General features: G+C 49.8%; 1 protein-coding gene across 3 annotated transcripts in view; it reads left to right on the top strand.

Annotated features, from left to right (window-relative positions):
• LOC123759844 (mitochondrial outer membrane protein SLC25A46) overlaps window positions 1-24,714 on the top strand; it is a 137,060-nt gene that overhangs the window by 19,082 nt on the left and 93,264 nt on the right. For all 3 annotated transcript variants that reach the window (XM_069317593.1, XM_069317585.1, XM_069317597.1), the window contains 2 exons: window positions 3,200-3,402; window positions 14,850-14,986. In XM_069317593.1, the coding sequence (XP_069173694.1) occupies window positions 3,200-3,402; window positions 14,850-14,986 (340 nt within the window). The remainder of the gene's footprint in view (window positions 1-3,199; window positions 3,403-14,849; window positions 14,987-24,714) is intronic.

Here is a 24,714-nt window from a genome sequence, read left to right as displayed (position 1 = left end):
AATAAATTAGTGAAAATCCGTAGGAGCAGTGATGGGGGGGTTCGAACCCATGCGGATGTTCCCACACACATACTTCTAGCGACTGGACCACGACGTGGTATAGGGATTGCAACCTGGAGTTCTACTGAACTCTCAAGGATTTCCTGAGGCTTCTACTGAAGCCAGAACAGTGTATTGAAAGAAGAGCATCAGAGGATGAACAAGTCTTAGATGACAGAGCCAGAGTGCAGTGGGGGGGGGGGGGGAATGTGTGAAAATCCTGTTCTAGCTTTAGTAGAAGCCTGACATTCTCTCACCTGGTGTGTGAACCCCCTTGGAGACGAGACCCATCGGTTATCGCGTAAGTTCGTAAACGAGAAATGGCTTGAAATTCTTGGATCAAACAGTGTTTTGCTGTTATTATATTATATACACATGTTATATATAACTATCTACATTTTTGTTGCACCATAATGAACCTCAAAGATTGTGTGTTGAGAGTTTATATTCACAGAACAAGTATCGAAAGTCAGCCTTGCGGCCAACAGTGAGTGTGGCAGGGGGCTATCCCAAATACATTTTTACATTATTATTTCAATGTCTTTCAGGGGTTTTATATCTAGTTTTCTGTAGGGAGCCCCTTCGACTCCCTGGAGCTATCGTACTGATATGCGATATATTAGTCTAGGGCATTAGTTAATGGAGTTCAGCCCACCAGGGACCACGAGCCAGAACCTGACCACCCCCTTTAGAGAGGCAAGGGAGCAATGACCTCTGGAAAACCCTCCCTGTGGTTGGGGTATTCCTTGTCTGCCATCGACTGGGGCTAGGCACCCAGAAAGGTAGTCATAACAACACAAACGCCACCTGGTAAGAAAATTGCAACCAAAAAATGTACAGGGAAACAGAACTCCCCAACTCTCAAGGAAGCAAGCAAACATCATACCACTGCTGCTGTGCCACTTGTCTGTGCAGCCGGAAGGGGGAGGGGGAAACCCCAGACCCCCCGCGTTGGCTACTCTCACACCCCAGTTTGTTGGCTGATGCGATCTGGGGCAGTCGTCAACTCTGGCCTTGATTTCTTGGGAGTGTTTTGCCTTCGTGGTGTTTCCTGATGTGTTATGGTGTTCGGTGACAGCTGTAACTAAATATACTGGGGTTACATGTGCTTAGGGCTGATTTCCCTAAGCGCCCTGTAAGTACTACCCCTGGGTGCTAAGGTTCTCTTCCATAGTACCTTCGGGACTCCACTTCCGTAGGGGTTCTTGCCTTGGATAGGAAGTGGTGGTGTTGCTGTTTGGAGCACAAGGTGTTGCACAGCTTATCTACCTATGCAGTGGCTGTGTTCCTGTTTCCTCTGGGGACGTTGTGCTTTTGCAGGGTTTTTCTTTTATTTTTGTTTTCTTTGCCTAGTGGGGGGTCTGCCTAGTTTGGCTAGTGGTCCACTTATGATATTTTGGTGGCCCTCCGCTAGGCCCTCGTGATTGTACATGTTGCAGGAGTTTCAGTGTTTTAGCTCATTTCCCCCCCCTTTTATTTCTTGGGTTTAACAGGTTTTGCAACACCTTGCCTGGGCTTCCCGTAGCAGTCAACCTACGGGCCCTAGAAAACCCTGTCGGTGCTTGGTGGATGCGTCTTCCGGGTTCCAGCTCGCCTCGTGTGAGATTGAAAGTTGCTGTGTGCCCTTGTCTCAGGGTGACAGTCATCAGTTTTGCCTTCGTCTTGCTGCCTGTTGGGTCAATGACATCTTTGACCCTAAGTCTTGCGAGACGTGTTCTCTGCTCGTGCTTCAATTTACCCATTTTGTAAACATTGAGGTTTGGGTACAGGTGGCATCCGTATTGCATGCATGGTTTAGGTTCCTACAATGCGCTAGGTTTAGTTGCCCACCCGGATGCCCCGAGGCTGCCTCGGTTTGTTTATAGGAACCTGGACTTTGGATTGTTAGTCGCTTCGACTTTGGTTCAGTCCGCACTTCCCAGTCCTTCCCTAGTTGGTGTTGTTAGCCCTGCTTCTCTCCTTTTTGTTCCTGGCTCCCAAATGTCTGAGGTTTTCGGAGTCGGGGCTTAGTTGGTGATGAGCCTCGGGCAGCTTCAGGGGTTGCCCCATTCGAGTTGGGGACGGAGGCATTTGAGCCTGATCCTCCTTTCGAGGCTTCTGGGTCCCACCAGCTGACCCCCTTCTTTTCTGCCTTTCCCCTGGACTCTGCTTTTTCTTCCGGGGTTGAGGATGTGGAGGACAGCTCTACTCCAGGTCCTATTGACCCTCCCCAGGATGCAACCCCAAAACCGTTGACTAACTCCCAAGTACCTATTTACTATTAGGTGAATAGAGGCATTAGGTGATAGGAAAAGTGCCAACCATTTCAGTCCCACCTGGGATTCAAACCAGTGATTGAAATCTGGAATTAAAGCCCCAGATTCCCAGTGGCGTGTGGAGAATGAACTCAACTGTACTCCTAAGTTCTTTTATTTATTTATTTATTTATTTTATTTATTTATTTATTTACTGTATTTATTTATACAAGAAGGTACATTGGGTTTATAAGAGTACATTGATAGTTTTTACATTTTTGTAAAGCCACTAACATGCATAGCTTTTCGGGCAGACGCAATTTCCTAAATGACCAGCCAGATCCTATATGATTAACATATTTGTTGACAATGGAGGAGGAAGACTTAGCCCACTAATCACTGCCTCATATATCCTACACACACACAACTTGATTATTCTACTTATGGAATCATACTCTATTAATAAAATGATATGGTGAATCAGTCAAGCAGGCAAGCAGGCAGCAAGTTAGCAGGCAGGCAGTTGGCAAACAGGTAGGTAAGGCAGGCAGGCAGGTAAGGCAGGCAGGCAGGTAAGGCAGGCAGGCAGGCAGGCAGGAGAGGTAAGACAGGCAGGCAAGCAAACATGCAGGTGGTCAGTCAGATCAGGTAAGGTTGACAGGCAACAAATTGTCCTCCTCATATAGAAATTTAGGGTGAGTTTCCAGTGTATTTATATAATACTGTATATTTTATGATGTGGTTTTAATATCATTGCACTAAAATACACTATTTGTAATTTAAACATTTAAAAATTATGTGCAGTGGGAGACAAAGGGCCCATTAATCAAGAAAATTAAATTTTTAAAATATTTCATAACATGTTTCATGAGACATGGACAACCAAATCCTACTGATCTGTTTAATTTTGTATTTCAACATTTCAGAGAGATCTCGCCTCATAGCTCTCCAAAGACCATAGGGCAACATTTGCTTTTAAAGTGCTCTGCCTTGGCTCTCATCACTCCATTTTATAGTGCCAGCCTTGTAGAAACTGTTCAAAGTGAAATAGCCAGTGAAAAACCAGGTGTTCTAGATGTGTTTAAGGAAGGACTAACACGCCTTCTGTCGTTCACTCAGCCACAGACAGGTACGTTTCACCGTGAGAGTTAAGTTATAATTTGTATTTACCGAGTGTAAATAGTAAGATGACTAAATCACACACATCACAAGATGAAGAAACAAAGACGTTTCTTCGACGTCAAAGAAACACACGACTTGATAGTGGTCCAGGACGAACTGGAACGTTGTTGTTCCTTCATTTCTGAAGTGTGGTTTAGTCATATCTTCAGCCATGTTATTGTGAATCGTCTTCTGCATGTAAATAGTAAATGTTTGATTTGTAATTCCCCAATGAGAAGAGTAATCATGGGGCATTTTTTCAATTGGGTAAATGTCACTGTACTACTGGTAAAAGTTTACTAGAGGTCCTAGGATATTACATCACTAATTCTCACCATAATGCTGCTATTATCAGAATCCTGGTCACTAAATCCTGCAAATGAATAATTTTCCACAAGTTTATTTTGTAAAGGGACTTGAGAAGTCATTTCATGATTCTTAGATGGACCAAACAATGGTAGTGTGCTGTGGCTACCTGCCTAGCACTGTGAACATCTTGAACAGCATTTTGTTCACTGATATCTGAACATTGTACAGTCTTTATCACAGTCAGGCTCTTCTGTAATATTATCATCGCAAAATAATAGCAGTTACATACAGTATATGCCGGCCTACAAGTCGATCCGGTACATAGATCGACCCCAAAAATTTAGAGATGGAATTCAGGTTTAGGCTTATATTCACTGCATAAAACGACCGTGAAATAAGGCCACACCACTTCCCCCTGCATGGAAAGAAAAAACAAAGATATCTCACAAATATAAGGTTGCTTAACCACTTAATTGATCCAACCGAGTATTCTCGGTCGGTGGGAAACTGCGCCAACTGAGAAAACTATTTCTGGGGGGAGCCCCATCGGCTCCCCGGAGCTTTACCGGCTGATATGCTAATGTCAGACTTTGGCATCAGTCATGTGTATGGAGTTCTAGGGCCTACCGGGGACCACGGCCAGAACCTGGCCCCCTCAGAGAGCCAAGGGGAGCAATGGCCTATAGAAACCCCCGTGTGGTTGGAAGCATTCTATGTCTGCCATCGACCGGGTCAAGCATCCAGAAAGGTAAGCATTCCAAAACAAACCCCTATTCTGGTGAAAATTGCTACCTAAAGCCGAACTAGTGGATAGAACTCTTCAACAGAAAACAAGGAAACTAGTATGACGTCATACGTCACCGCGCCGCTGTCTGCGCAGCTCCCCCCTCCCCGGGAGGGGGAAGGGGGAGCCCCAGACCTCCCACGCCGGCTATCCACCCATCAGTTCTTCGGCTGATGCTATAGGCAACGGTTCTGTGCTCTGGCTCCAGTGGTTGTTTCAGCACTGTACCTAGAGTGTGGTGTCTGTTTTCTAGGTGGTGCGTGAGCCGGGAGTGATTCTCCAGTACTCGGGCTGCATGCGCCTAGGGTTCCCTTCCCTAGGTGTCCTGTAAGTACTGCCCTTGGGGCTTGGGGCCACCTTCCACAAGTTCCTTGGGTCCTGCCCCTGCTTGGCCGTTTACTGCTTGGTTTTCGGCCGCTCTTTGTGTGCTCGGGTGTTCTGTCTCTCTTGTTCGCCTTAGAGTAAGGGGCAGTTTTTGCACTGGTGGGGCGCAGGGTACTGTGCAGCTTGTCTTTACCAATCATAGCGGCCGGCTCTGTTCCGCTTGGGTACGCTGTCCTCTTACCGGGTTTTCTTTTTCTTTTTGTTTATCTACCTGGTGGGGGGGGGGGGGGGGTCTGCCTTCGTTCTTGCCCCTTGTGTCCCTTGTGTTCTGAGTATTTTCTGGTGGTACCCCCTGCTAGGTCCCTGTGAGTGTACACATCCCGGGGGTTCAGCTCTTAGAAAGTTGTTTGGTAGCTTTGGGTGCCGGTTAGCAGTACCCTGCCTGGGATTACCTGAGTGCGAGTCCTCTTATAGTAAACACTCGGGACCCTGGGAAACCCCTGGGGGCGCACGGGTCCGATGGATGTGACCCCAGAGTCCCCCCCTCGCTTCCAGCGAGTTTGAGGGTTGCTCTCACCCTTTGTCTCTGGGTGACTCTGTTTTGCCTCCGTCTGCTGCCTGTGGGGTCGGTGACACCTTCGACCCGGAGTCCTGTGAGTTTGGTTGCTCGTTGGGGCTCGGTTACCCAGTTGTGCTGACAAAGCGGGTGCGGGCAGCAGGGGCGTTGCACTTGAGCCTTGGTGGTGGCAACGTTCTCGTGGTTTCCTCCCCGGGAGCCCCGGGGCTGCCCCGTTGTAGTTCGTTCTGGGACTTGGGGGTGTTGGTTGCTTCGGTTCCATCCACGCCCCCCTTGTCTTTCCCCTGGATCACCCTACCTGCCTGCATCCGGTTCCTTACCGTCTGTAGGTTCGGGGCGGGGATTTTGATGGTGTTGCGACACGGGGAATTCCCCTTCCAGGGTTGTGACGGGGGCATTTGAGCCTGTTCCTCCAGCCGTGTTGTATGAATCTGCCAGTGGGCTCCCTTCCTTAGTGTTTTCACGGCTGCCCCGGTTTTCTGGTACGGCCGGGGCTTTGGGGGAACGGCTCGGCCCCGGGGCCTGTCGTGTAGGTTCCCGGGGCTGGGGAGGGGCTGACTTGGGGGGCCTTGGCCCCGTTGGACCCCGTGGGGTTTTTTTTTATCCCCCTCTAGGCGGGGCTTGTGGTTACGCGGAGTGGGGTCTTTCCTCCCCACTCGCCGTACGTGCTGTTGGGCGTCGGCCCCTCCCGGGTTCGGTTCCTTGGCCTTTGAGTCGGTTGGTTCCGTCCTGTGGGTGGATGTTTCCTCCCACCCCTTTTTGGGATGGTGTTTTCGTCATGTTTCCCCGTTCGATGGGGTTCTGCGTGACTTCTGATCTCGGGTGTGCCTGCGCCTTCGTGTGCCTTCGGGACTAGTGTTGGCTTCTGTGTTCTCGAGGGTACGGGAAGGTTTTTCGCTACTTCCCGCATTATTGGAACGTCTGTCGGCTCCTCGTCCTTGTCGCCCTGTTGGGCTGCTTGTCGCCCTGTTGGGCTGCTTGTCGCCCTGTTGGGCTGCTTGTCGCCCTGTTGGGCTGCTTGTCGCCCTGTTGGGCTGCTTGTCGCCCTGTTGGGCTGCTTGTCGCCCTGTTGGGCTGCTTGTCGCCCTGTTGGGCTGCTTGTCGCCCTGGTGAGAGAGTTGTTGCCAGGAGGCAAGTGGTGTCAGTAGTTAGGGTTTTTTGTTAAGGGGCAGGTAGTGTAAGTTACGTATTCTCATGGGAGGCAGGCTGTCAGCCAGGCAGCTGACAACCAGATGAAATGGTGATAAAATGGTGTCAGGGGGGCATTGGTGAGAGAGTTGTTGTCAGGAGACAAGTGGTGTCAGTAGAGGATGGTTGTCAGTGGTAGAAGTTGTCAAGGGAAGCTGGAGTAATAGTGGTGTCAGTAGAAGCTGTAGAGGCAACACGTGACTGGTGCCTCCATGCTCCAGCCCCCCCCCCCCTCCTTCCTGCACCTGACCATCAGCCACTAACTCTCCTCTCCTCTCGTTGTCAGATGCCACGAATAAATTTAATGGTAATTATCGCATTATCTACACTGAAAATAGCCTTTTTATTAGAAAAATGTCATATTGGAGCAATAATAATAGTGAAAATTGTGATATATATACAGTAAATATTTTAAACAGTTTGAACACATTTCCTTTTCCCAGAATTTTTAATACAATTGGGGTGTAGATAACATCGCTCCTTGAGCCATTGGGGGTGGGAGAGGGGGTTTCCTGGATCCCTCCCTCCCTCCCTCCCTCTAACAGCCTACGTACTGTACTGTAATACATTAGGTATTAATACAGTACTGTACTGTATAAAATGAATAAAACTTCAAAACAGACAATATTTTATTAGTTATAACAACAAACAATATTATTTGAAAACAATTTGTAAGTCTATTTAGATTAAATTTTGAGGAGGCCAATAAAACAAGCACAGGTCGTGTGAACGTTAGGCCTTGGTGAGGTGGCTGGCACCATTTCAGGTGGTGTCAGGGGAGGCAGGTGGTGTCAGTGGAGGTAGGTGGGGTCATTGGTGGAAGATGTCAGGGAAGGCAGGTGGTGGAAGGTGTCAGGGGAGGCAGGTGGTGGAAGATGTCAGGGAAGGCAGGTGGTGGAAGGTGTCAGGGGAGGCAGGTGGTGGAAGATGTCAGGGAAGGCAGGTGGTGGAAGGTGTCAGGGGAGGCAGGTGGTGGAAGGTGTCAGGGGAGGCAGGTGGTGGAAGGTGTCAGGGGAGGCAGGTGGTGGAAGGTGTTAGGGGAGGCAGGTGGTGGAAGGAGGCAGGTGGAGTCAGTGGTGGAAGGTGTTGTCAGGGGAGGTGGAAGTGGAGAGAGAGGGAGTGTAGGGAAGCAGTAAGGTAGGTGGAGGGGGGTAGGTTGCTGACCACGCATGGTTGCCAACCTCTCATTCATACTCTATTAAAAATCTCAATCTTAGCTGTAAAATATTGATGCCAAAATATGTTAATTTTCATGTATTAATATACATCATTAATCATTAACATGTTTTATTGTTTCCTGTAGAAAACAATAGCTGACTTGGCATTGTGGTGTGTATGGCCGGGTACCTGGGGGGGGGGGGTCCTGGAGGTGTGAGAGGAGACCTGTCAACCCATCAATTATTTTTTTTGTCAGGCGAGTCGAGATGCTTCCAAGCCTGCTGCTTCAATACACCCCAGGGATGGTGTGGGTGGTGTGGTGTGGTGTGGTGTGGTGGGTGGTGTGGTGTGGTGGGTGTTTACGTGTGGGTGGTGTGGTGTGGGTGGTGTGGTGTGGTGTGGGTGGTTGTGGGTGGTGTGGTGGGTTGGTGTGGTGGGTTGGTGTGGTCGGTTGGTGTGGTCGGTTGGTGTGGTCGGTTGGTGTGGTGGGTGGTGTGGAGGATGGTGTGGGAGGATGGTGTGGGTGGTGTGGTGAGTGGTGTGGGTGGTGTGGGGGATGGTGTGGGGTGTGGGGGATGGTGTGGGTGGTGGTGTGGGGTGTGTGGGGTGTGTGGGGTGTGGGGGTGTGTTTGGTGGGGGCGAATGGTGTTAGTGGTGTTGGGGGTGGTGTGGGGAATGGTGTGGGTGGTGTGGGGGATGGTGGGGAATGGTGTGAGTGGTGTGGGGATGGTGATTCTTGCATCTCAGATTATTATCGACACCTAAAGAGCATGAAAGATATTATAATGAAGCACCGCATAACGAAGAAACAAACTAAAATTCAAAAGTTTTTGGTACGGTTTCACAGTAGGCCTACAGGACCAGCACTAGCAAGGACTCCCTTCATGAGTCAGGTGCAATGTTTTCTAATGGTAATGTGTCCTGGCATATATAAAAAAAATAAAAATAATACAAACAAAAAAAAATTAAGAAGGTTGTTTGGGCCGGACGAATGGAATGAATACCGCACTGGAACGAATCGGCTTCGCCCCATATAGTTCGTTCAAGTGAGGACACACTGTACTTGTCGCCCAGTTGGGCTACTTGTCGCCCGGTTGGGCTGCTTGTCGCCCGGTTGGGCTGCTTGTCGCCCGGTTGGGCTGCTTGTCGCCCGATTGGGCTGCTTGTCGCCCGGTTGGGCTGCTTGTCGCCCGGTTGGGCTGCTTGTCGCCCGGTTGGGCTGCTTGTCGCCCGGTTGGGCTGCTTGTCGCCCGGTTGGGCTGCTTGTCGCCCGGTTGGGCTGCTTGTCGCCCGGTTGGGCTGCTTGTCGCCCGGTTGGGCTGCTTGTCGCCCGGTTGGGCTGCTTGTCGCCCGGTTGGGCTGCTTGTCGCCCGGTTGGGCTGCTTGTCGCCCGGTTGGGCTGCTTGTCGCCCGGTTGGGCTGCTTGTCGCCCGGTTGGGCTGCTTGTCGCCCGGTTGGGCTGCTTGTCGCCCGGTTGGGCTGCTTGTCGCCCGGTTGGGCTGCTTGTCGCCCGGTTGGGCTGCTTGTCGCCCGGTTGGGCTGCTTGTCGCCCGGTTGGGCTGCTTGTCGCCCGGTTGGGCTGCTTGTCGCCCGGTTGGGCTGCTTGTCGCCCGGTTGGGCTGCTTGTCGCCCGGTTGGGCTGCTTGTCGCCCGGTTGGGCTGCTTGTCGCCCGGTTGGGCTGCTTGTCGCCCGGTTGGGCTGCTTGTCGCCCGGTTGGGCTGCTTGTCGCCCGGTTGGGCTGCTTGTCGCCCGGTTGGGCTGCTTGTCGCCCGGTTGGGTTCTTTTTTGGGCTCTTTGCTTCTTTGGCCAGTTTTATTGTTCCTGCTTCGTCTTTTGGCTACTTTTCTCATGCAGTAGTCCTGGCTGGCGCCTTCCCGCAGAGAGGGTGTGCGGTTCAGCCAGCGTGTTATGCGCATGCGCCGTGGAGTTTGTTTTGGTCTGGGCGGTGTTTCAGTGCTGGTGTTTTGCGCCCTTTTTGCTACAGTGCTTCGCCTCTCGTTCTTCTCCCTGGCTGCGGTATGTGCCCCTTCACGCCGGGGGTGTCCTGGTTCCCAGTTGTGGGGGAGGACACCGTGGTTTTCCCTGTCATGGGTGTGGACTACCTCCTTCGCCTCTCCCTGCTCTCCTGCGGGTCCGGCAGGGTCCGGCTCTGGCGTCTTCACCTGGCGGTGCTCCCAGGTTCTTCTGGGCACGGTTGAGTCGTCAAGTTCGTGCCACCGTTCGCCAGGTGAGTTTCTGCGGTCTGGCGTCTTTTGGCCGGGTGCTGGATGCGGAGTTGTTTATATACCTGTCTTTATTTAGGTATATTTTTGTACGACTGAGACCGTTCGCACACCAGCGACTGTCCCTTTTTCAACCCTTCCTGTCCCCCTCATGTGCTTGTCCAACCCATGCTGGAGTCATTCAGGGGACCCTCCTTTTTTCATGTTGTGAGGTGTGGGGGTTGTAGGGGTTGGTTCTGTACTCACTTGGTAAGGCTCCTGACTGTGCTTGCAGGATTTGAGCTCTGGCTCTTGGGTCCCGCCTATCTGGTAGAACTTGCGGGATAGTACCAGTGGAGTGCAGTGGTGCTATTGGCACAATTGGGGAACACTGTATTACCATCAGAGGTCTGTTCTTGTTGCACGACCTACTTGCGAGCATAAGCCTTCTTGCTGGTTCGTCTGTGGACTTCCAGGGCGCACTAGCCTGTTTTCGTATGGCAGTTCCGGCCCGTCCTGGTTGTGGGGGTATGTGGGCCGGTGGACTGCTCCTAGCAGCTGCCTGATGGGCCACCCTCTGGCCGGTCTAGCCTGGCCTTGGGCCGGCCTTGAGGTGTAACAGAGCTCCCAGTACCTCATCCAGCAGATATCGAGCGGGGTTTCTCCGCCGTCGGTCGCCTGGTGCAGGTTTCTGGGCCCGCGGGGTTTTGTCGTGTCTCCGTTGGCCCTGTCTGGGGTCTGCCTGCTCCGTTATCTGCCTTTGCAGAAGGGAGTTGCTAATTACATGTTGCATGTTGCAGTGGTGCCTGTTGCTGCTGCTGCACGTGCGCATTGGTACCGTGTTTCACGGTAGCGTGTCCTTGTTCCTGTGTCCGGTTGTGGAGTGGCACTTTGCTGCCGTTTTGTGCCTGGGGATTGCGTGGGGATTTTTCTGTCCCTGCCTGATTGTCCACCCCTGGTTGTTATCCTGGAGTTTTTGTGCTTCTGCTCTTTCTTCCCTGCTGCACAGGAGGCAGGGTGTTCTGTGTGTGTTCTTAGGCATTGTCAGCCTGTGTCCTGTGATGTGCTTCTTTGTCTCGGTCTATTGCAGTTGTTCATACCCCTTGGTTCGGGTACTGTTCTGGCGGCGACCCTTCCGCCTTCTTTGGTTTCCTAGCTTGCCCTGCCGGTTGGTTTTTTTTTGGGGTCTTGCGATGACTCGCGTCGACCCGTCGTTTCTGAACTCCTGGCGGGCTTGCATGTTTTGGGGAGTTTTTCTGTTCGGCAGACGTGCCATCTCCTTGTGCCGCCTGGGTTTCGGTGGTCGCGCCCGAGATTTTCCCGCGGCTCCGCTTTTTCCTGGGCTCGGAGGGGCCTTGTCGGGGCTGCTTATGTTCTGCCTTGCGGTCTCGCCTCCGGTTGGTGGTCGGGTGGCTTCGTGGTAGGTGTCCCACCTGTGTGCTTCTCTTGGCGGCAGTATGGGGTATTTTGGCGGTCCTTCCTTTTCCTGTTCCTTCTTAGGTGGTTACTCTTGTTAGCTTGGTTTACTCTCGGCTTGGTTTTCTGGTGGGGGTTGGGGGCCGTCGTCTTGCCACATACTGTCGCCTCTTTTCGTGCGGCGCGGGCGGAGCCGCTTCAGCTTGCTTTCGGTCTTGGTGTTGCTTCTGCACCGTTAGTCAGCTGTCTTGTGCGTCGTTTCACCTCCGGCCTATTCGTGCACCGCTTGCACCATCTTGGTCTCTGGTCAGCGTGCTCTGTCTTCTCCTCGGTTGGTAGTGCCCCTTCGGTTCCGGTGTGTTTTTTCGTCGGCTCTTTCCTTTTGGCCTTTGCCTCTGGGGGTCGAGTCGCTGAGTTTTCTTGCTCCTTCGGTTTTAGCGTTTTGGTTGTTCGGTGGCAGCAGTCTCCATCTTTTCTGGCGTGGGGTGGGGCTGCTGCGTTCTGGAGGGGTCCAGGGTTTGTTGGTGCTTCGTTGGTCGGGCCGGGGGTGTGTCGTTTTTTGTGTTCAGTGGCGGCCCTCCGCTGTTGTTTGTGTGCCACGGCGTTTGGGTCCGGAGCGCGTTTTGCATTGATCCGGTTCTGTTCTTCCCGGTTCGCGGGTGATAGTGTCCCGGGTGGTCAGCCATGTTCTTGCGGCTAGGCTGCCTGTGTTCTTCCCTCATGCCTGTGGCGTTCGTGGCTTCGCTGCTCTCACTGCCGTCTGGGCGAAGTGGCCTTGCGGTCTTTTGGGCATGGTTTTTGGTGTTCGTGCAGGGGCCTTGCTGCTCGTTGTTCTCGTGTTGTTCCCGGGACTTTTCGGGGCTGTGGCGCCTTGGGTTGGCGTTTGCTGCCGGTTGTCTCGCCTCCTTGGGGGGTGAGTGGTGTCCGCCTCCCGGTTCTGTCCCTTTGACCTTCCTCTGTGGGTAGTTAGCTCTGGGGAGCTGACGGGGCTCCCCCCAGAAAACCAGCGTTGAATGTAATGAAACGCCATTTTCTGGGTGAGACCCGGAGGCTCCCCGGCAACCCTCCCTCCCTCCGGTCGGCGTTTTTTTTGCGTGTTTTGACATCCAGCCTCAGAACTGATCGGTGGATAGCCGGCGTGGGAGGTCTGGGGCTTCCCCTTCCCCCTCCCGGGGAGGGGGGGAGCTGCGCAGACAGCGGCACGGTAACGTATGACGTCATACTAGTTTCCTTGTTTTCTGTTGAAGAGTTCTATCCACTAGTTCGGCTTTAGGTAGCAATATTCACCAGAATAGGGGTTTGTTTTGGAATGCTTACCTTTCTGGATGCTTGACCCGGTCGATGGCAGACATAGAATGCTTCCAACCACATGGGGGTTTCTATAGGCCATTGCTCCCCTTGTCTCTCTGAAGGGGCCAGGTTCTGGCCGTGGTCCCCGGTAGGCCCTAGAACTCCATACACATGACTGATGCCAAAGTCTTACATTAGCATATCAGCCGGTAAAGCTCCGGGGAGCCTCCGGGTCTCACCCAGAAAATGGCGTTTCATTACATTCAACGCTGGTTTTTTAATTTTTTCGTACCCACTCTAAATGTGTGTGAGGTTGGTTGTGTACGAAATGGACTCTTAGGACCTCCAGTGAGAGGCAGCCATCTTGGAAAAAATTCCCAGAATGCCCTAGGGCTGCTAGCTGGGTTAGTTCTGAGTGAAGAACCATGGGTAGCGCACGTATCTCTGGCTCCCACACACCTGTTTGACGCTGTTTTGAAAGATAACGCTCTGTCTGTGAAATTCAAACCTTATTGTTTGAAGAACATAAGGGTCATAATATTGGTGAAGCTAGGTGCAATAAGGACCTAACACAAAGGTTGGATGTAAGTGATACAGCACCTATGAGGACGATACAGCGAGCGTATCCAGTTGTAGCTCTGAGTGTCACCCTTGCACTCCTATGCTATCTCCAATTTATTTAGGTGATACATAGATGAATCGTTTTGTGTTCAGTGATGATGCATCTGATACAAGTAGCATAGATGAACAGTGTTAGCGGCTCACATGGTGGTGTTTTCCATAGATATTTTCAAGAATACCTGAATCTCTTCCTGACTGACGGACAGTCTTTAAGGCAAGCTGAATCTCTTCCTGTGTGGGACCATACAAAGTGATCTTATCAAGACTACCTTACAAATTGATCTTTTCCTATAATCTTTTCAATACTACCTTATGCTTTACAAGCTTGGCTACATACAACCTACTAGTACTAAAGCCAAGGGTGTACGTGAGTGTGTTATTTGCAAGCACACAGAATGAAGAAAGGGGAAGCAAAAATTTATCTGTACCTAGTACAATGAGAGCGAAGTCGCGCTGTGCACCATGGACTACATCGTTGATTATTACTCTTTTTCTGAAGTACTGAGTGTGTAATACAGTGTGTTACTGTGTAAATAGTGTGTGAAACTGTACATATTGTAATTTTAGTTAATTTTTAACAAGTAATGCTGTATTGCAACAATAAACATTTATTGTGTACACATTACTGACATGTGTATCACAGTTCCATGGAATATTATGAATGTTCTACTGTATACATATTGTAAAGGACACAAATATGCATCATATACGATAAAAAATAAATAAAACCACATTGGAAATACATAGAAGAAATAATTGAAAATATATTTGTGGCAACATCTGGTGCTTGAATGGCCTGCGTGACCGCATCTGGGCGATTCGTGCACGGGCGACCAGGCCCTGATGACGTCACAGCGCACCTTGTCCACGTCCCCACAGCCAAATTAAGTGGAATTTGGTATTTATTTTTACATAGACATGTCCAGGGAAGGGAATTCATCATTTTACGAAGAAAAAATAATTTTTTGGGAACACTTTATTTCATGCGCACAGGGAATTTCACAATAAACTCGGTGCAGCACGATGGTTAATGATAATAAGTTAGTTATTGTGCTTAGTCCTCCAAGTTATGCCATAGATAATTAACAAGTACACCATTAATCTCAGATCCATTTTCTTTGTTGGTTTGTTGATAGTATTTAGAACCAAAGCAGTAGTAACTTTTAAATTTGTCAAAATCAGTTAGGTTGATAAAATCATTGCAATTAGAGGAATGTTAATGTCAAGGAAAGATAGATTTTCTTCAATAATCTCAAGGCTTTCTTAATGTAGACAACAAGACTTGCTAGTTTGTTTCATTCTACACCTTAATTTGCATGCCAACAGGGCCTTCAGTCATTCTGTACATGTCAATTCATTTTTGGAATCACTTGAAATAGGACCACTCTGCAGCTCTATCCCCTGTACTGTAAAGAAAATCTACTTTCAACATGGCTTTTCTCCATATACCTTGCATGGAGCAATAATTATAAAAAACATTTGACCTTAGTGATCCTAACATTAATAAACCACTGGTTTCTAAAATTGATCTTTTAACACGTTCCAGGACGCATGCTTCCAGTCTGGTTACTAATAGTTCCAACGGTATCTCATGGAATTCTTCAGTACCTTATTGGTAATGCTGTATCAACGATTACATCCCAGATCTTAAGGCGCTACCACAAACAGGATCAAGAAAAGCAGGTAACTTTGAGTTTCATATTCAGTAATTATAGAACAGTCAATTACAGGTTATATGTGATTATTATTTATGTGAACCAAATTTAGTCACTATGAACATTTAGACTATTCAAATTAATGTTTGAATATAAATGAGACTAACGGGTGCAATTCATTTGTGATGCAATTCATGTGTTATGAGTGTCACTCATTAGACATACCTCAGTTCTTTTTTCTGAGAATGGATATCATACCTTCATTCTCTAAATATTAGCTTATGGTTAAAAATCTAGCAATGAATGTATTCTAATGCTCCATTCTTGGTGGTCTGGGGAGCTCTGTAGCTTCCCACGGCATGAACTCTGGTATCACAGAGACGTCCACAAAACTACTAGGTCATTCTGGACTTCTGCAAGACTGCCAAACACACAACAAATGTCTAGTGTGCTCATAGAGGAAAGGCAATACAAACTTATTTATTTTGCTTAAACAAAGAAGAGGTGGAAACAAAAGAGATGGTAGTTGCTTTCTGTCACGAAACCATTCCTAATGCCCAAGCTCGCCACTAGGTACCAGCCTGGGTCATCCTGGATGCCAATCTACCTGTCTTTTCACACATACATTCTGCCCAAGACATATTTTTGCATTATTTTAGTGCAAAATATGAGTGACTTTTCTTTTGGGATTGGATCATCCCGATCCCCAATGAAAAGAATGTCGAGTCAGGGAAGATATTGAGGTCGCCCGGAAAAAAAGTGTCATTGCTTGATTTCTAGGCTGATCCTAAGTATGTAAGCACAAGTAAGTAAGTAAGCACAAGTATCCTTGTGCATACTTCCAACAATGCCTTAGGGAGGAAAGTCTTTTGGCTGTAAAAAACAGATTCATTAACACTTTCTCTGCCCGATGCCACACATTCCATCCCGGACTCGAAATACGGAGTATGCCTGATGATGTAAACGACGTTATTAATTTTTAAAATCTGTAGGAATTCCATTTAATATCCGAATAATATGGGACTTGTTTTAAAATGTGTGCAAACTTCTGCCCATTCTCTGTATACCCCACGTGGCATCCTGACCCCGCAGTGTGGGCACCCACCCACACTGGAGGCTCACTGTTCTTGTGACAGCCGCGTCCTTCCCTTGAGTTGAAAAGTTCCCCATTCTGGTTACTTTATTTTGAGTATTTGTTGTTACCCACTTTATAAACTGCAAATTAACTTCCAGATGGATACTGATCAAGAACAGAGCCAATCCATGATGAAAGCATTGAAAGAAACAAGTATGAAGGAAAGTTATTGAGTTTTTGTCAAAAGTATAGAAAAGTGAAACTTATATGTTCTTATATGCAAATATCCCTTTACAACATTCTATTGTGAACAGTTTGATACCAAATTGGACGATGTAGCACGAAAATTGAGGTTAGAAAGCTAAAAAGAGTATAAACATTTGTGGGTGGTGGTGAATTCATGCCCACCGCTTGGCTGGCCTTGAGGTGCACTCCGAGTCGCCCGCCGGGGCAGCAAAAATGTTAAGGAACAAAGATGGGGGTTGTTCCATAATGGAAGGAGATTAACCAGGCCCATTTCAGGGGACATCAAAAGGATTGATCTGCTAACACAATATTAACACTTTCGCTCGGGGATGACGCAGCATTGCGTCATCCGTTTACTGGCGGTAATGCCGGGGATGACGCAGCATTGCGTCATCCACTTTAAAAATTCGCCAAAAATCAGGTTTTTATCCAATTTTTTTGGGACTGGTTTTAAAATGCGCGCCGATGTCTTCCCATTTTCTTTGTTGCGCCTAGTGGCCCGCAGGCGGCGCAGCACACGCCGTCGGCCCATTGTTTTCGCTCCACTGTTGTGACCGGTGTCACCTCCCCTCGCGTCTCAAACGTGTGAACATTTCGGCTATTTTCCGTGGCTATATTTCTTACTGCGGCTTCAGAAACTATCTACGCTTACTCCACGATGGATAGTGATCATGAACAAGGCCCTTCCAGGAAGAAAATTGCGAAAGAAAGGCGTGAAAAACAGAAGCTGAGTAGTGAACAGGAGAAGTACAAGCATGTGAGACTAACTCCCTCTAAGTTTCAGGCTGTATTTGACGATTTGTCTGGGTCATCTAGTGATGAAACTGATGTTGGTATTGATACTGATGCAAGTAGTGAACATTTAGAAACAGAGACGGCCGATGAGGATTTTGATAGTGATGAAAGTGAGGACAGTGAGGAGTCTGAGGTCGAGATTGCCACTCGTGCACGGTGCGGTACTGGAGCTCGTGCTAGAGCCAGACATACCACACGTACCACACGTACCCCAGCACCAACAGATTCTGATGATGGATGGTGTAGTGACAATACTGCACCCTTTGTGGACAATTTTACAGGTACACCAGGCTTGACTGTTCCTGTACCTACCACTGTTCTTGGATTCATTCAACTCTTTCTGACACAAATTGCTGAAATATATTGCCTATGAAACAAATTTATATGCTTCCCAAAATAAGGCAGGTACTGGGCAAAGTACAAAGCACAGATGGCAACCAGTGACAGTGAAGGAAATTGCTAGATATATGGGACTGACGATCTTGATGGGTATTTGCCCGTTTCCCGTATTGTACAGGCAATGTTGTTCTTCAATTGGCCCTTATATGCACATATCCATCTGAAGAATTCTATTAGGAACATTTTCATACCTAAATGAGCGCTGTAACACGAAAATTGAGATTACCGCCAGGAAATAATACTAAACATATGTGGGCAGGAATTGGGAGTGTAGCAGGAAGGCGTCTGAGCGCTCACTCATGGCTAACGCGTGGCCCGTCTTCAACTCGTTGGCAGTTGGAGCATGACCAGGTTTTTTATTTTATATGCTAATATTCCTCTAGAGAATTCTATTACGAATCCATTGAGACCAAAATGAAAGACCTAGGATGAAAATTGAGGTGACCAGAGTGAAAATAGTGAAAACATTTTATCGCGTTTGCGCGCTCCTGGGTAACTCGCTCGCACTTTCTCTGCTTGCTGCAGGTAATTAGCCGGGCTTTTGGAGTTTATATGCATTTAGTGCTGTAGAGAATTTTATTGCGAACACAATGATACCAAATTTAATCTCGTAGAACGAAAATTGAGGTGACAAAGTTGAAGAGAGTACAGTGTGTCCTCACTTGAACGAACTATATGGGGCGAAGCCGATTCGTTCCAGTGCGGAATTCGTTCCATCCGTCCGGCCCCAACAACCTTCTTATTTTTTTTTTTTTTAAACATATGCCAGGACACATTAGTTTGTTTCTTTGTTGTGTGGTGCTTCATTATAATATCTTTCATGCTCTTTTGGTGTCAATAATAATCGGAGATGCGAGAATCACCATCCCCCACCCCACTCACACCATCCCCCACACCATCCTCCACACCACCCACACCATCCCCCACACCACCCACACCATCCCCACACCACCCATACCATCCCCCACACCACCCACACCATCCCCCACACCACCCATACCATCCCCCACACCACCCACACCATCCCCCACACCACCCACACCATCCCCCACACCACCCACACCATCCCACACACCACCCACACCATCCTCCACACCACCCACACCATCCCCCACACCACCCACACCATCCTCCACACCACCCACACCATCCCCCACACCACCCACACCATCCCCCACACCACCCACACCATCCCCCACACCACCCACACCATCCTCCACACCACCCACACCATCCTCCACACCACCCACACCATCCTCCACACCACCCACACCATCCCCCACACCACCCACACCATCCCCCACACCATCCCCCACACCACCCACACCATCCCCCACACCATCCCCCACACCACCCACACCATCCCCCACACCACTAACACCATTCGCCCCCACCACCCACACTCCCCACACCACCACCCACACACCCCACACCACCACCCACACCATCCCCCACACACCCCACACCACCACCCACACCATCCCCCACACACCCCACACCACCACCCACACCACCCACATCATCCCCCACACCATCCACACCTTCCCCCACACCACCCACACCATTCCCCACACCACCCACACCATCCCCCACACCACCCACACACCCCACACCACCACCCACACACCCCACACCACTACCCACATCATCCCCCACACACCCCACACCACCCACATCATCCCCCCACACCCAACCACACCACCCACACCCAAACCACACCAGAGGAGAGGTTGGAAGCATTAAACATGCCAAAACTAGAAGACAGAAGAAAAAGAGGTGATATGATCACTACGTACAAAATAGTAACAGGAATTGATAAAATCGACAGGGAAGGATTCCTGAGACCTGGCACTTCAAGAACAAGAGGTCATAGATTTAAACTAGCTAAACACAGATGCCGAAGAAATATAAGAAAATTCACCTTCGCAAATAGTGGTAGACGGTTGGAACAAGTTAAGTGAGAAGGTGGTGGAGGCCAAGACCGTCAGTAGTTTCAAAGCGTTATATGACAAAGAGTGCTGGGAAGACGGGACACCACGAGCGTAGCTCTCATCCTGTAACTACACTTAGGTAATTACACTTAGGTAATTACACCACCCAAACCATACCACACCACCCACACCGTGTATTGAAGCAGCAGGCTTGGAAGCGTCTCAACTCGCCCGACAAAAAAAAAAATGATGGGTTGACAGGTCTCCTCTCACACCTCCAGGACCCCCCCCCCCACCCCCAGGTACCCGGCCATACACACCACAATGCCAAGTCAGCTATTGATTTCTTCAGGAAACAATAAAACGTGTTAATGATTAATGATGTATATTAATACACGAAAATTAACATATTTTGGCATAAATATTTTACAGCTAAGATTGAGATTTATAATAGAGTATGAATGAGAGGTTTGGCAGCCATGCGTGGTCACCACCTTTCTCTCTCCACTTCCACCTCCCCTGACAACACCTTCCACCACTGACCCCACCTGCCTCTTTCCACCACCTGCCTCCCCTGACACCGCTTGCCTCCCCTGACCCCACCTGCCTCCCCTGACCCCACCTGCCTCCCCTGACCCCACCTGCCTCCCCTGACCCCACCTGCCTCCCCTGACCCCACCTGCCTACCCTGACCCCACCTGCCTACCCTGACCCCACCTGCCTACCCTGACACCACTTGCCTCCCCTGACACCACCTGCCTCCCCTGACATCACCTGCCTCCCCTGACCCCACCTGCTTCCCCTGACCCCGCCTGCCTCCCCTGACACCGCCTGCCTCCCCTGACCCCACCTGCCTCCCCTGACACCACCTGCCTCTTTCCACCACCTGCCTCCCCTGACCCCACCTGCCTCCCCTGACACCGCCTGCCTCCCCTGACACCGCCTGCCTCCCCTGACACCGCCTGCCTCCCCTGACCCCACCTGCCTCCCCTGACACCACCTGCCTCTTTCCACCACCTGCCTCTTTCCACTACCTGCCTCCCCTGACACTGCCTGCCTCCCCTGACCCCACCTGCCTCCCTTGACCCCACCTGCCTCCCCTGACACCACCTGCCTCCCCTGACACCACCTGCCTCCCCTGACACCACCTGCCTCCCCTGACACCACCTGCCTCCCCTGACCCCACCTGCCTCCCCTGACCCCGCCTGCCTCCCCTGACACCGCCTGCCTCCCCTGACACCGCCTGCCTCCCCTGACACCGCCTGCCTCCCCTGACACCGCCTGCCTCCCCTGACACCACCACAAATGATGCCAGCCACCTCACCAAGGCCTAACGTTCACACGACCTGTGCTTGTTTTATTGGCCTCCTCAAAATTTATTCAAAATAGGTATTAGTACAGTACGTAGGCTGTTAGAGGGAGGGAGGGAGGGAGGGATCCAGGAAACAACCCCCCCCTCCCACCCCCCACCCCCCCAATGGCTCAGGGAGCGACCGGCCGGCCACACAATGCCAGCTGTTATCTACACCCCAATTGTATTAAAAATTCTGTGAAAAGGAAATGTGTTCAAACGGTTTAAAATATGTACTGTATATATCACAATTTTCACCATTATTATTGCTCCAATATGACATTTTTCTAATAAAAAGGCTATTTTCAGTGTAGATAATGCGATAATTATCATTAAATTGACTCTTGGCATCTGACGACGAGAGGAGAGTGAGTGGTCTCTGTGGTCAGGTGGAGGAAGGAGGGTGGGGGCGAGGGAGCACGTGTTGCCTCCTGACAACAACTCTCTCACCAATGCCCCCCTGACACCATTTTATCACCATTTTTATCACCATTTCTCCCTAGAAACAATGGGTAGGGATAATAAAACACTACATAACTGTTTACACTCTGGCGAATCATAGTTGATGACAGCCAGCTCTGACGCTCGGCCTCGGTGACCGCTTGGACGAAAATTCCTCACTTAATCGAACATTTGTATGTTCCACTGAACATTTGGTACCGAATTCAATTTGTTCGGCTCTTCCGGGAATTCGATAGAGTGGGGTTCGTTAGTCTGAGGAAGCACTGTATACACTTTTCGGAATTGACGCGCCCTTCCGTGACACGCTGGGGCCCATATCGCCCTGTCGAGGGGTGGCGCGGGGGGTGCGCGAAAGTGTTAAACAGCCAGAACCCCTAATCCAAAATATTTGCTGTAGACATATTCGCAAAGACCGCAGTAATGGCTACATAGTTGTGAGCATCTTATGTTAATATAAATGAGGCTGGCTGAATTGCACTATCCATTTCACTGTGGTAGTGCATTTGCACTGTTATTACACTATACAGGGGTACCTCGGTTTAAGAGTTTAATCCGTTCCTGGAGACAGCTCGTAATCCAAAAATTCGTAAACCGAAGCTAATTTCCCCATAAGAATTAATGGGAAATGAATTAATCCGTTCCTGACTACCCAAAAACCTCACTTCAAACTAAATTTTATATCTAATTCATCTAAATCTACACTAAAGTATTTTCAAGTTATTACTTACCCTTGCGGATTACTGCTGTTGGCGTATGGAAGATGGTGAGGAGGGGGAGAGGTGTTGCTGTTTGGAAGGGGAGTCCCCTTCCATTATAACATCAGGCAGTGTGGACTTCACTGGCATGTTTTGCCTGCATACCACTAGGACCTGCTTGTGGCTCACTGCTTGCTTGTCTTACTAAGAATCTGTCTAAAGACACTTGTTTTTCCCTACATTTTAACACTTGTCTGAAGTAACACATCACATTGTCATTTAAATGGTCAATGCAACAGCCTGCTACAACTTTATCTGGGTGAGTTTTTTCAACAAAACTTTGCAGTTCTTCCCATACTTCACACAATTTCTCAATGAAGAAGGGGACATCCTCTACTGCCTCTACTCACAACTATTTTCTTAGGTTGAACCTTACCACTGGCTTTCTTGGGACCCATGGCGAGGTATATCATAACAACTTTTATGGTCATATGGCCAAAAATCCATCAAAACACTGTAAATCCTGGTGAAGAATTCAGGCGGGATAGTCACTGGTTGCGAGGCATTGGTAAACTGAGGGGCGATCGCTGTGTCATGACGCACTAGGTCGGCCTGTTCTCGTATCAACACCATCGTTTTCCGAGGCAACGCTCGTATTCCGAAAAACTCGTATACAGGGACACTTGTATTGCGAGGTACCACTGTATGTGTATATAGTGTAATAACAGCAAACACATCATTCAATTGATCGTAGAATATACATGTCACTTACATGAGCCCCATAATTTTGAGCATTGCGATGTTCCACACATTAAACTATCCAAATTTCACAAATTACACACTTTTGAATAATATTACAGCGTAAAACCAGAGAAGAAACGAATGAGAAGCATCAAAATAATTGTGGAACTATATTTGTGGCAACTGCTGCCCCACGGGGTAGTGGGGCCTAGTGACCTTGAGCGCTCCATCGCTCAGTGCCCATAATATGCTCAATTTTACAGCTCCACCGCGGCTAAAGTGGTTCACGTACAATATTTTTCTGGAGGGAATCCCGTCGGCTCCCCGGAGTTTATCCAGGTTGATATGCTAATGTCAGACTTTGCCATCAGTCATGTGTATGGAGTTCTGTGGGCCTACCGGGGACCACGAGCCAGAACTTTGCCCCCCCTCAGAGAGGCATGGGGGAGCAATGGCCTATAGAAACCCCCTGTGTGGTTGGAAGCATTCTATATCTACCATTGACCGATCAGGCACCTAGAAAGGTAAGCGTCCCAAAACAAACCCTTATTCTGGTGAAAATTGCTACCAAAAGCCGAACAAGTGGATAGAACGCCCCAAAAAGAAACAAGCAAATGAGCATGATGTCACACGTCGGCGCACTGCTGTCTGCGCAGCTCCCCCCCCCTCCTTGGGAGGGGGAAGGGGGAGCCCCAGACCCTCGTGCTGGCTATCCACTCTTCAGTTCTAAGGCTGATGCTAGAGGCAGAGGTCGTGTGCTCTGGCTCCAGTGATTCTCAGCACCTTGCTTAGAGTGTGGTGGCTGTCTTCCAGGGGTGCGAGAGTCAGGAGTTATTCTACAGTACAGTACTCAGACTGCATGTGCCTAGGGTTCCCTTCCCTAGGTGCCCTGTAAGTATTGCCCTTGGGACTTGGGGTTACCTTCCAGAAGCTCCTTGGGTCCTGCCTCTTCTGGGCTGTTTCACTGCTTAGTGTTTTTGGTCGCCCTTTGGGTGCTTGGGTGTTTAAACTCCCTTGTTTACCTTAAGAGGCATTTTGCACTGGTACGGGGTGCACGGTGCTGTGCAGCTTGTTTACACTATTCATAGCAGCCAGCTCTGTTCCTTTGGGTATGTTGTTCTCTTGCATTTGTTTCTTTTTGTTTGTGCCTTGTGGGGGGGGGGGTCTGCCTTGCTTACCCCTTGGTATTTGCCCGAATACGGTTTTCTTCTGGTGGTGTCCCCTGCTTGGTTCCCGTGAATGTACACGTCCCTGGGGTTCAGCTTTAGGAAGTTGCTTGGTAGTTTTGGGTGCCAGTTAGTAGTACCCCTGTTTGGGATTCTCTGAGCGTGAGTACCGTCTCAGGATCCTGGGAAACCCCAGGGGGCGTGTGAGTCCAATGGATGTGACCCTGGAGTCTCCACTCGCTTTGTGCAAGTTTGAGGGTTGCTCTGTCCCCTCGTCTCAGGGGGACACTAATTGTTTTTGCCTCCGTCTGCTGCCTGTGGGGTCGGTGGCACCTTCGACTCGGAGTCCTGTGAGTTTCTTTGCTTGTTTGCTCCCTGGAAGCTCAGAGGCTGCCCCATTTTTTATTGTGACAGGGCTTGGGGGTGTTGGTTGCTTCAATTTTATTCCTTCCTCGCCCCCTTTTCTTTCCCCTGTTGTGGTTTAGTTTGGTGACCCCCCCCCCTCCCCCTTTCCTCCCTGCATCTGAATCCTTTCCGTCTGTGGATTTGGGGTTGGGGCGGGGATTCGATGGCCTTGAGACTCTGGCGGTCTCGGGGGTTTCCCTTTGCGGGATAGCGACAGAGGCATTCGAGCCTGTTCCTCCAGCCGGGTTGTATGAGTCTGCTGGTGGGCTCCCTTCCTTAGTGAATTTCAGGCTGCCCCGGCCTTTTCTTGAGAGGCTGGGGCTTTGGGGGGGACGGCTCGGCCCCGGGGCTTACCGTGGAGTTTCTAGGAGTTGGGGAGGTGCTGACTTAGGGGCCCTTGGGCCCCGTTGGACCCCACTGGGGTTTTCTACCCTCAGTGCGGGGCTTGCGGTTGCGGGGAGTGGGGTTTTTTCCTTGCCTCCTCTGCGTA

Source organism: Procambarus clarkii, chromosome 8 (genome assembly GCF_040958095.1).
Source record: "Procambarus clarkii isolate CNS0578487 chromosome 8, FALCON_Pclarkii_2.0, whole genome shotgun sequence".
Classification (NCBI taxonomy): Eukaryota; Metazoa; Arthropoda; class Malacostraca; order Decapoda; family Cambaridae; genus Procambarus; species Procambarus clarkii.
The sequence above is the reverse complement of the archived record's forward strand: the minus strand, read 5'-3'. Positions and strand labels throughout refer to the sequence as shown.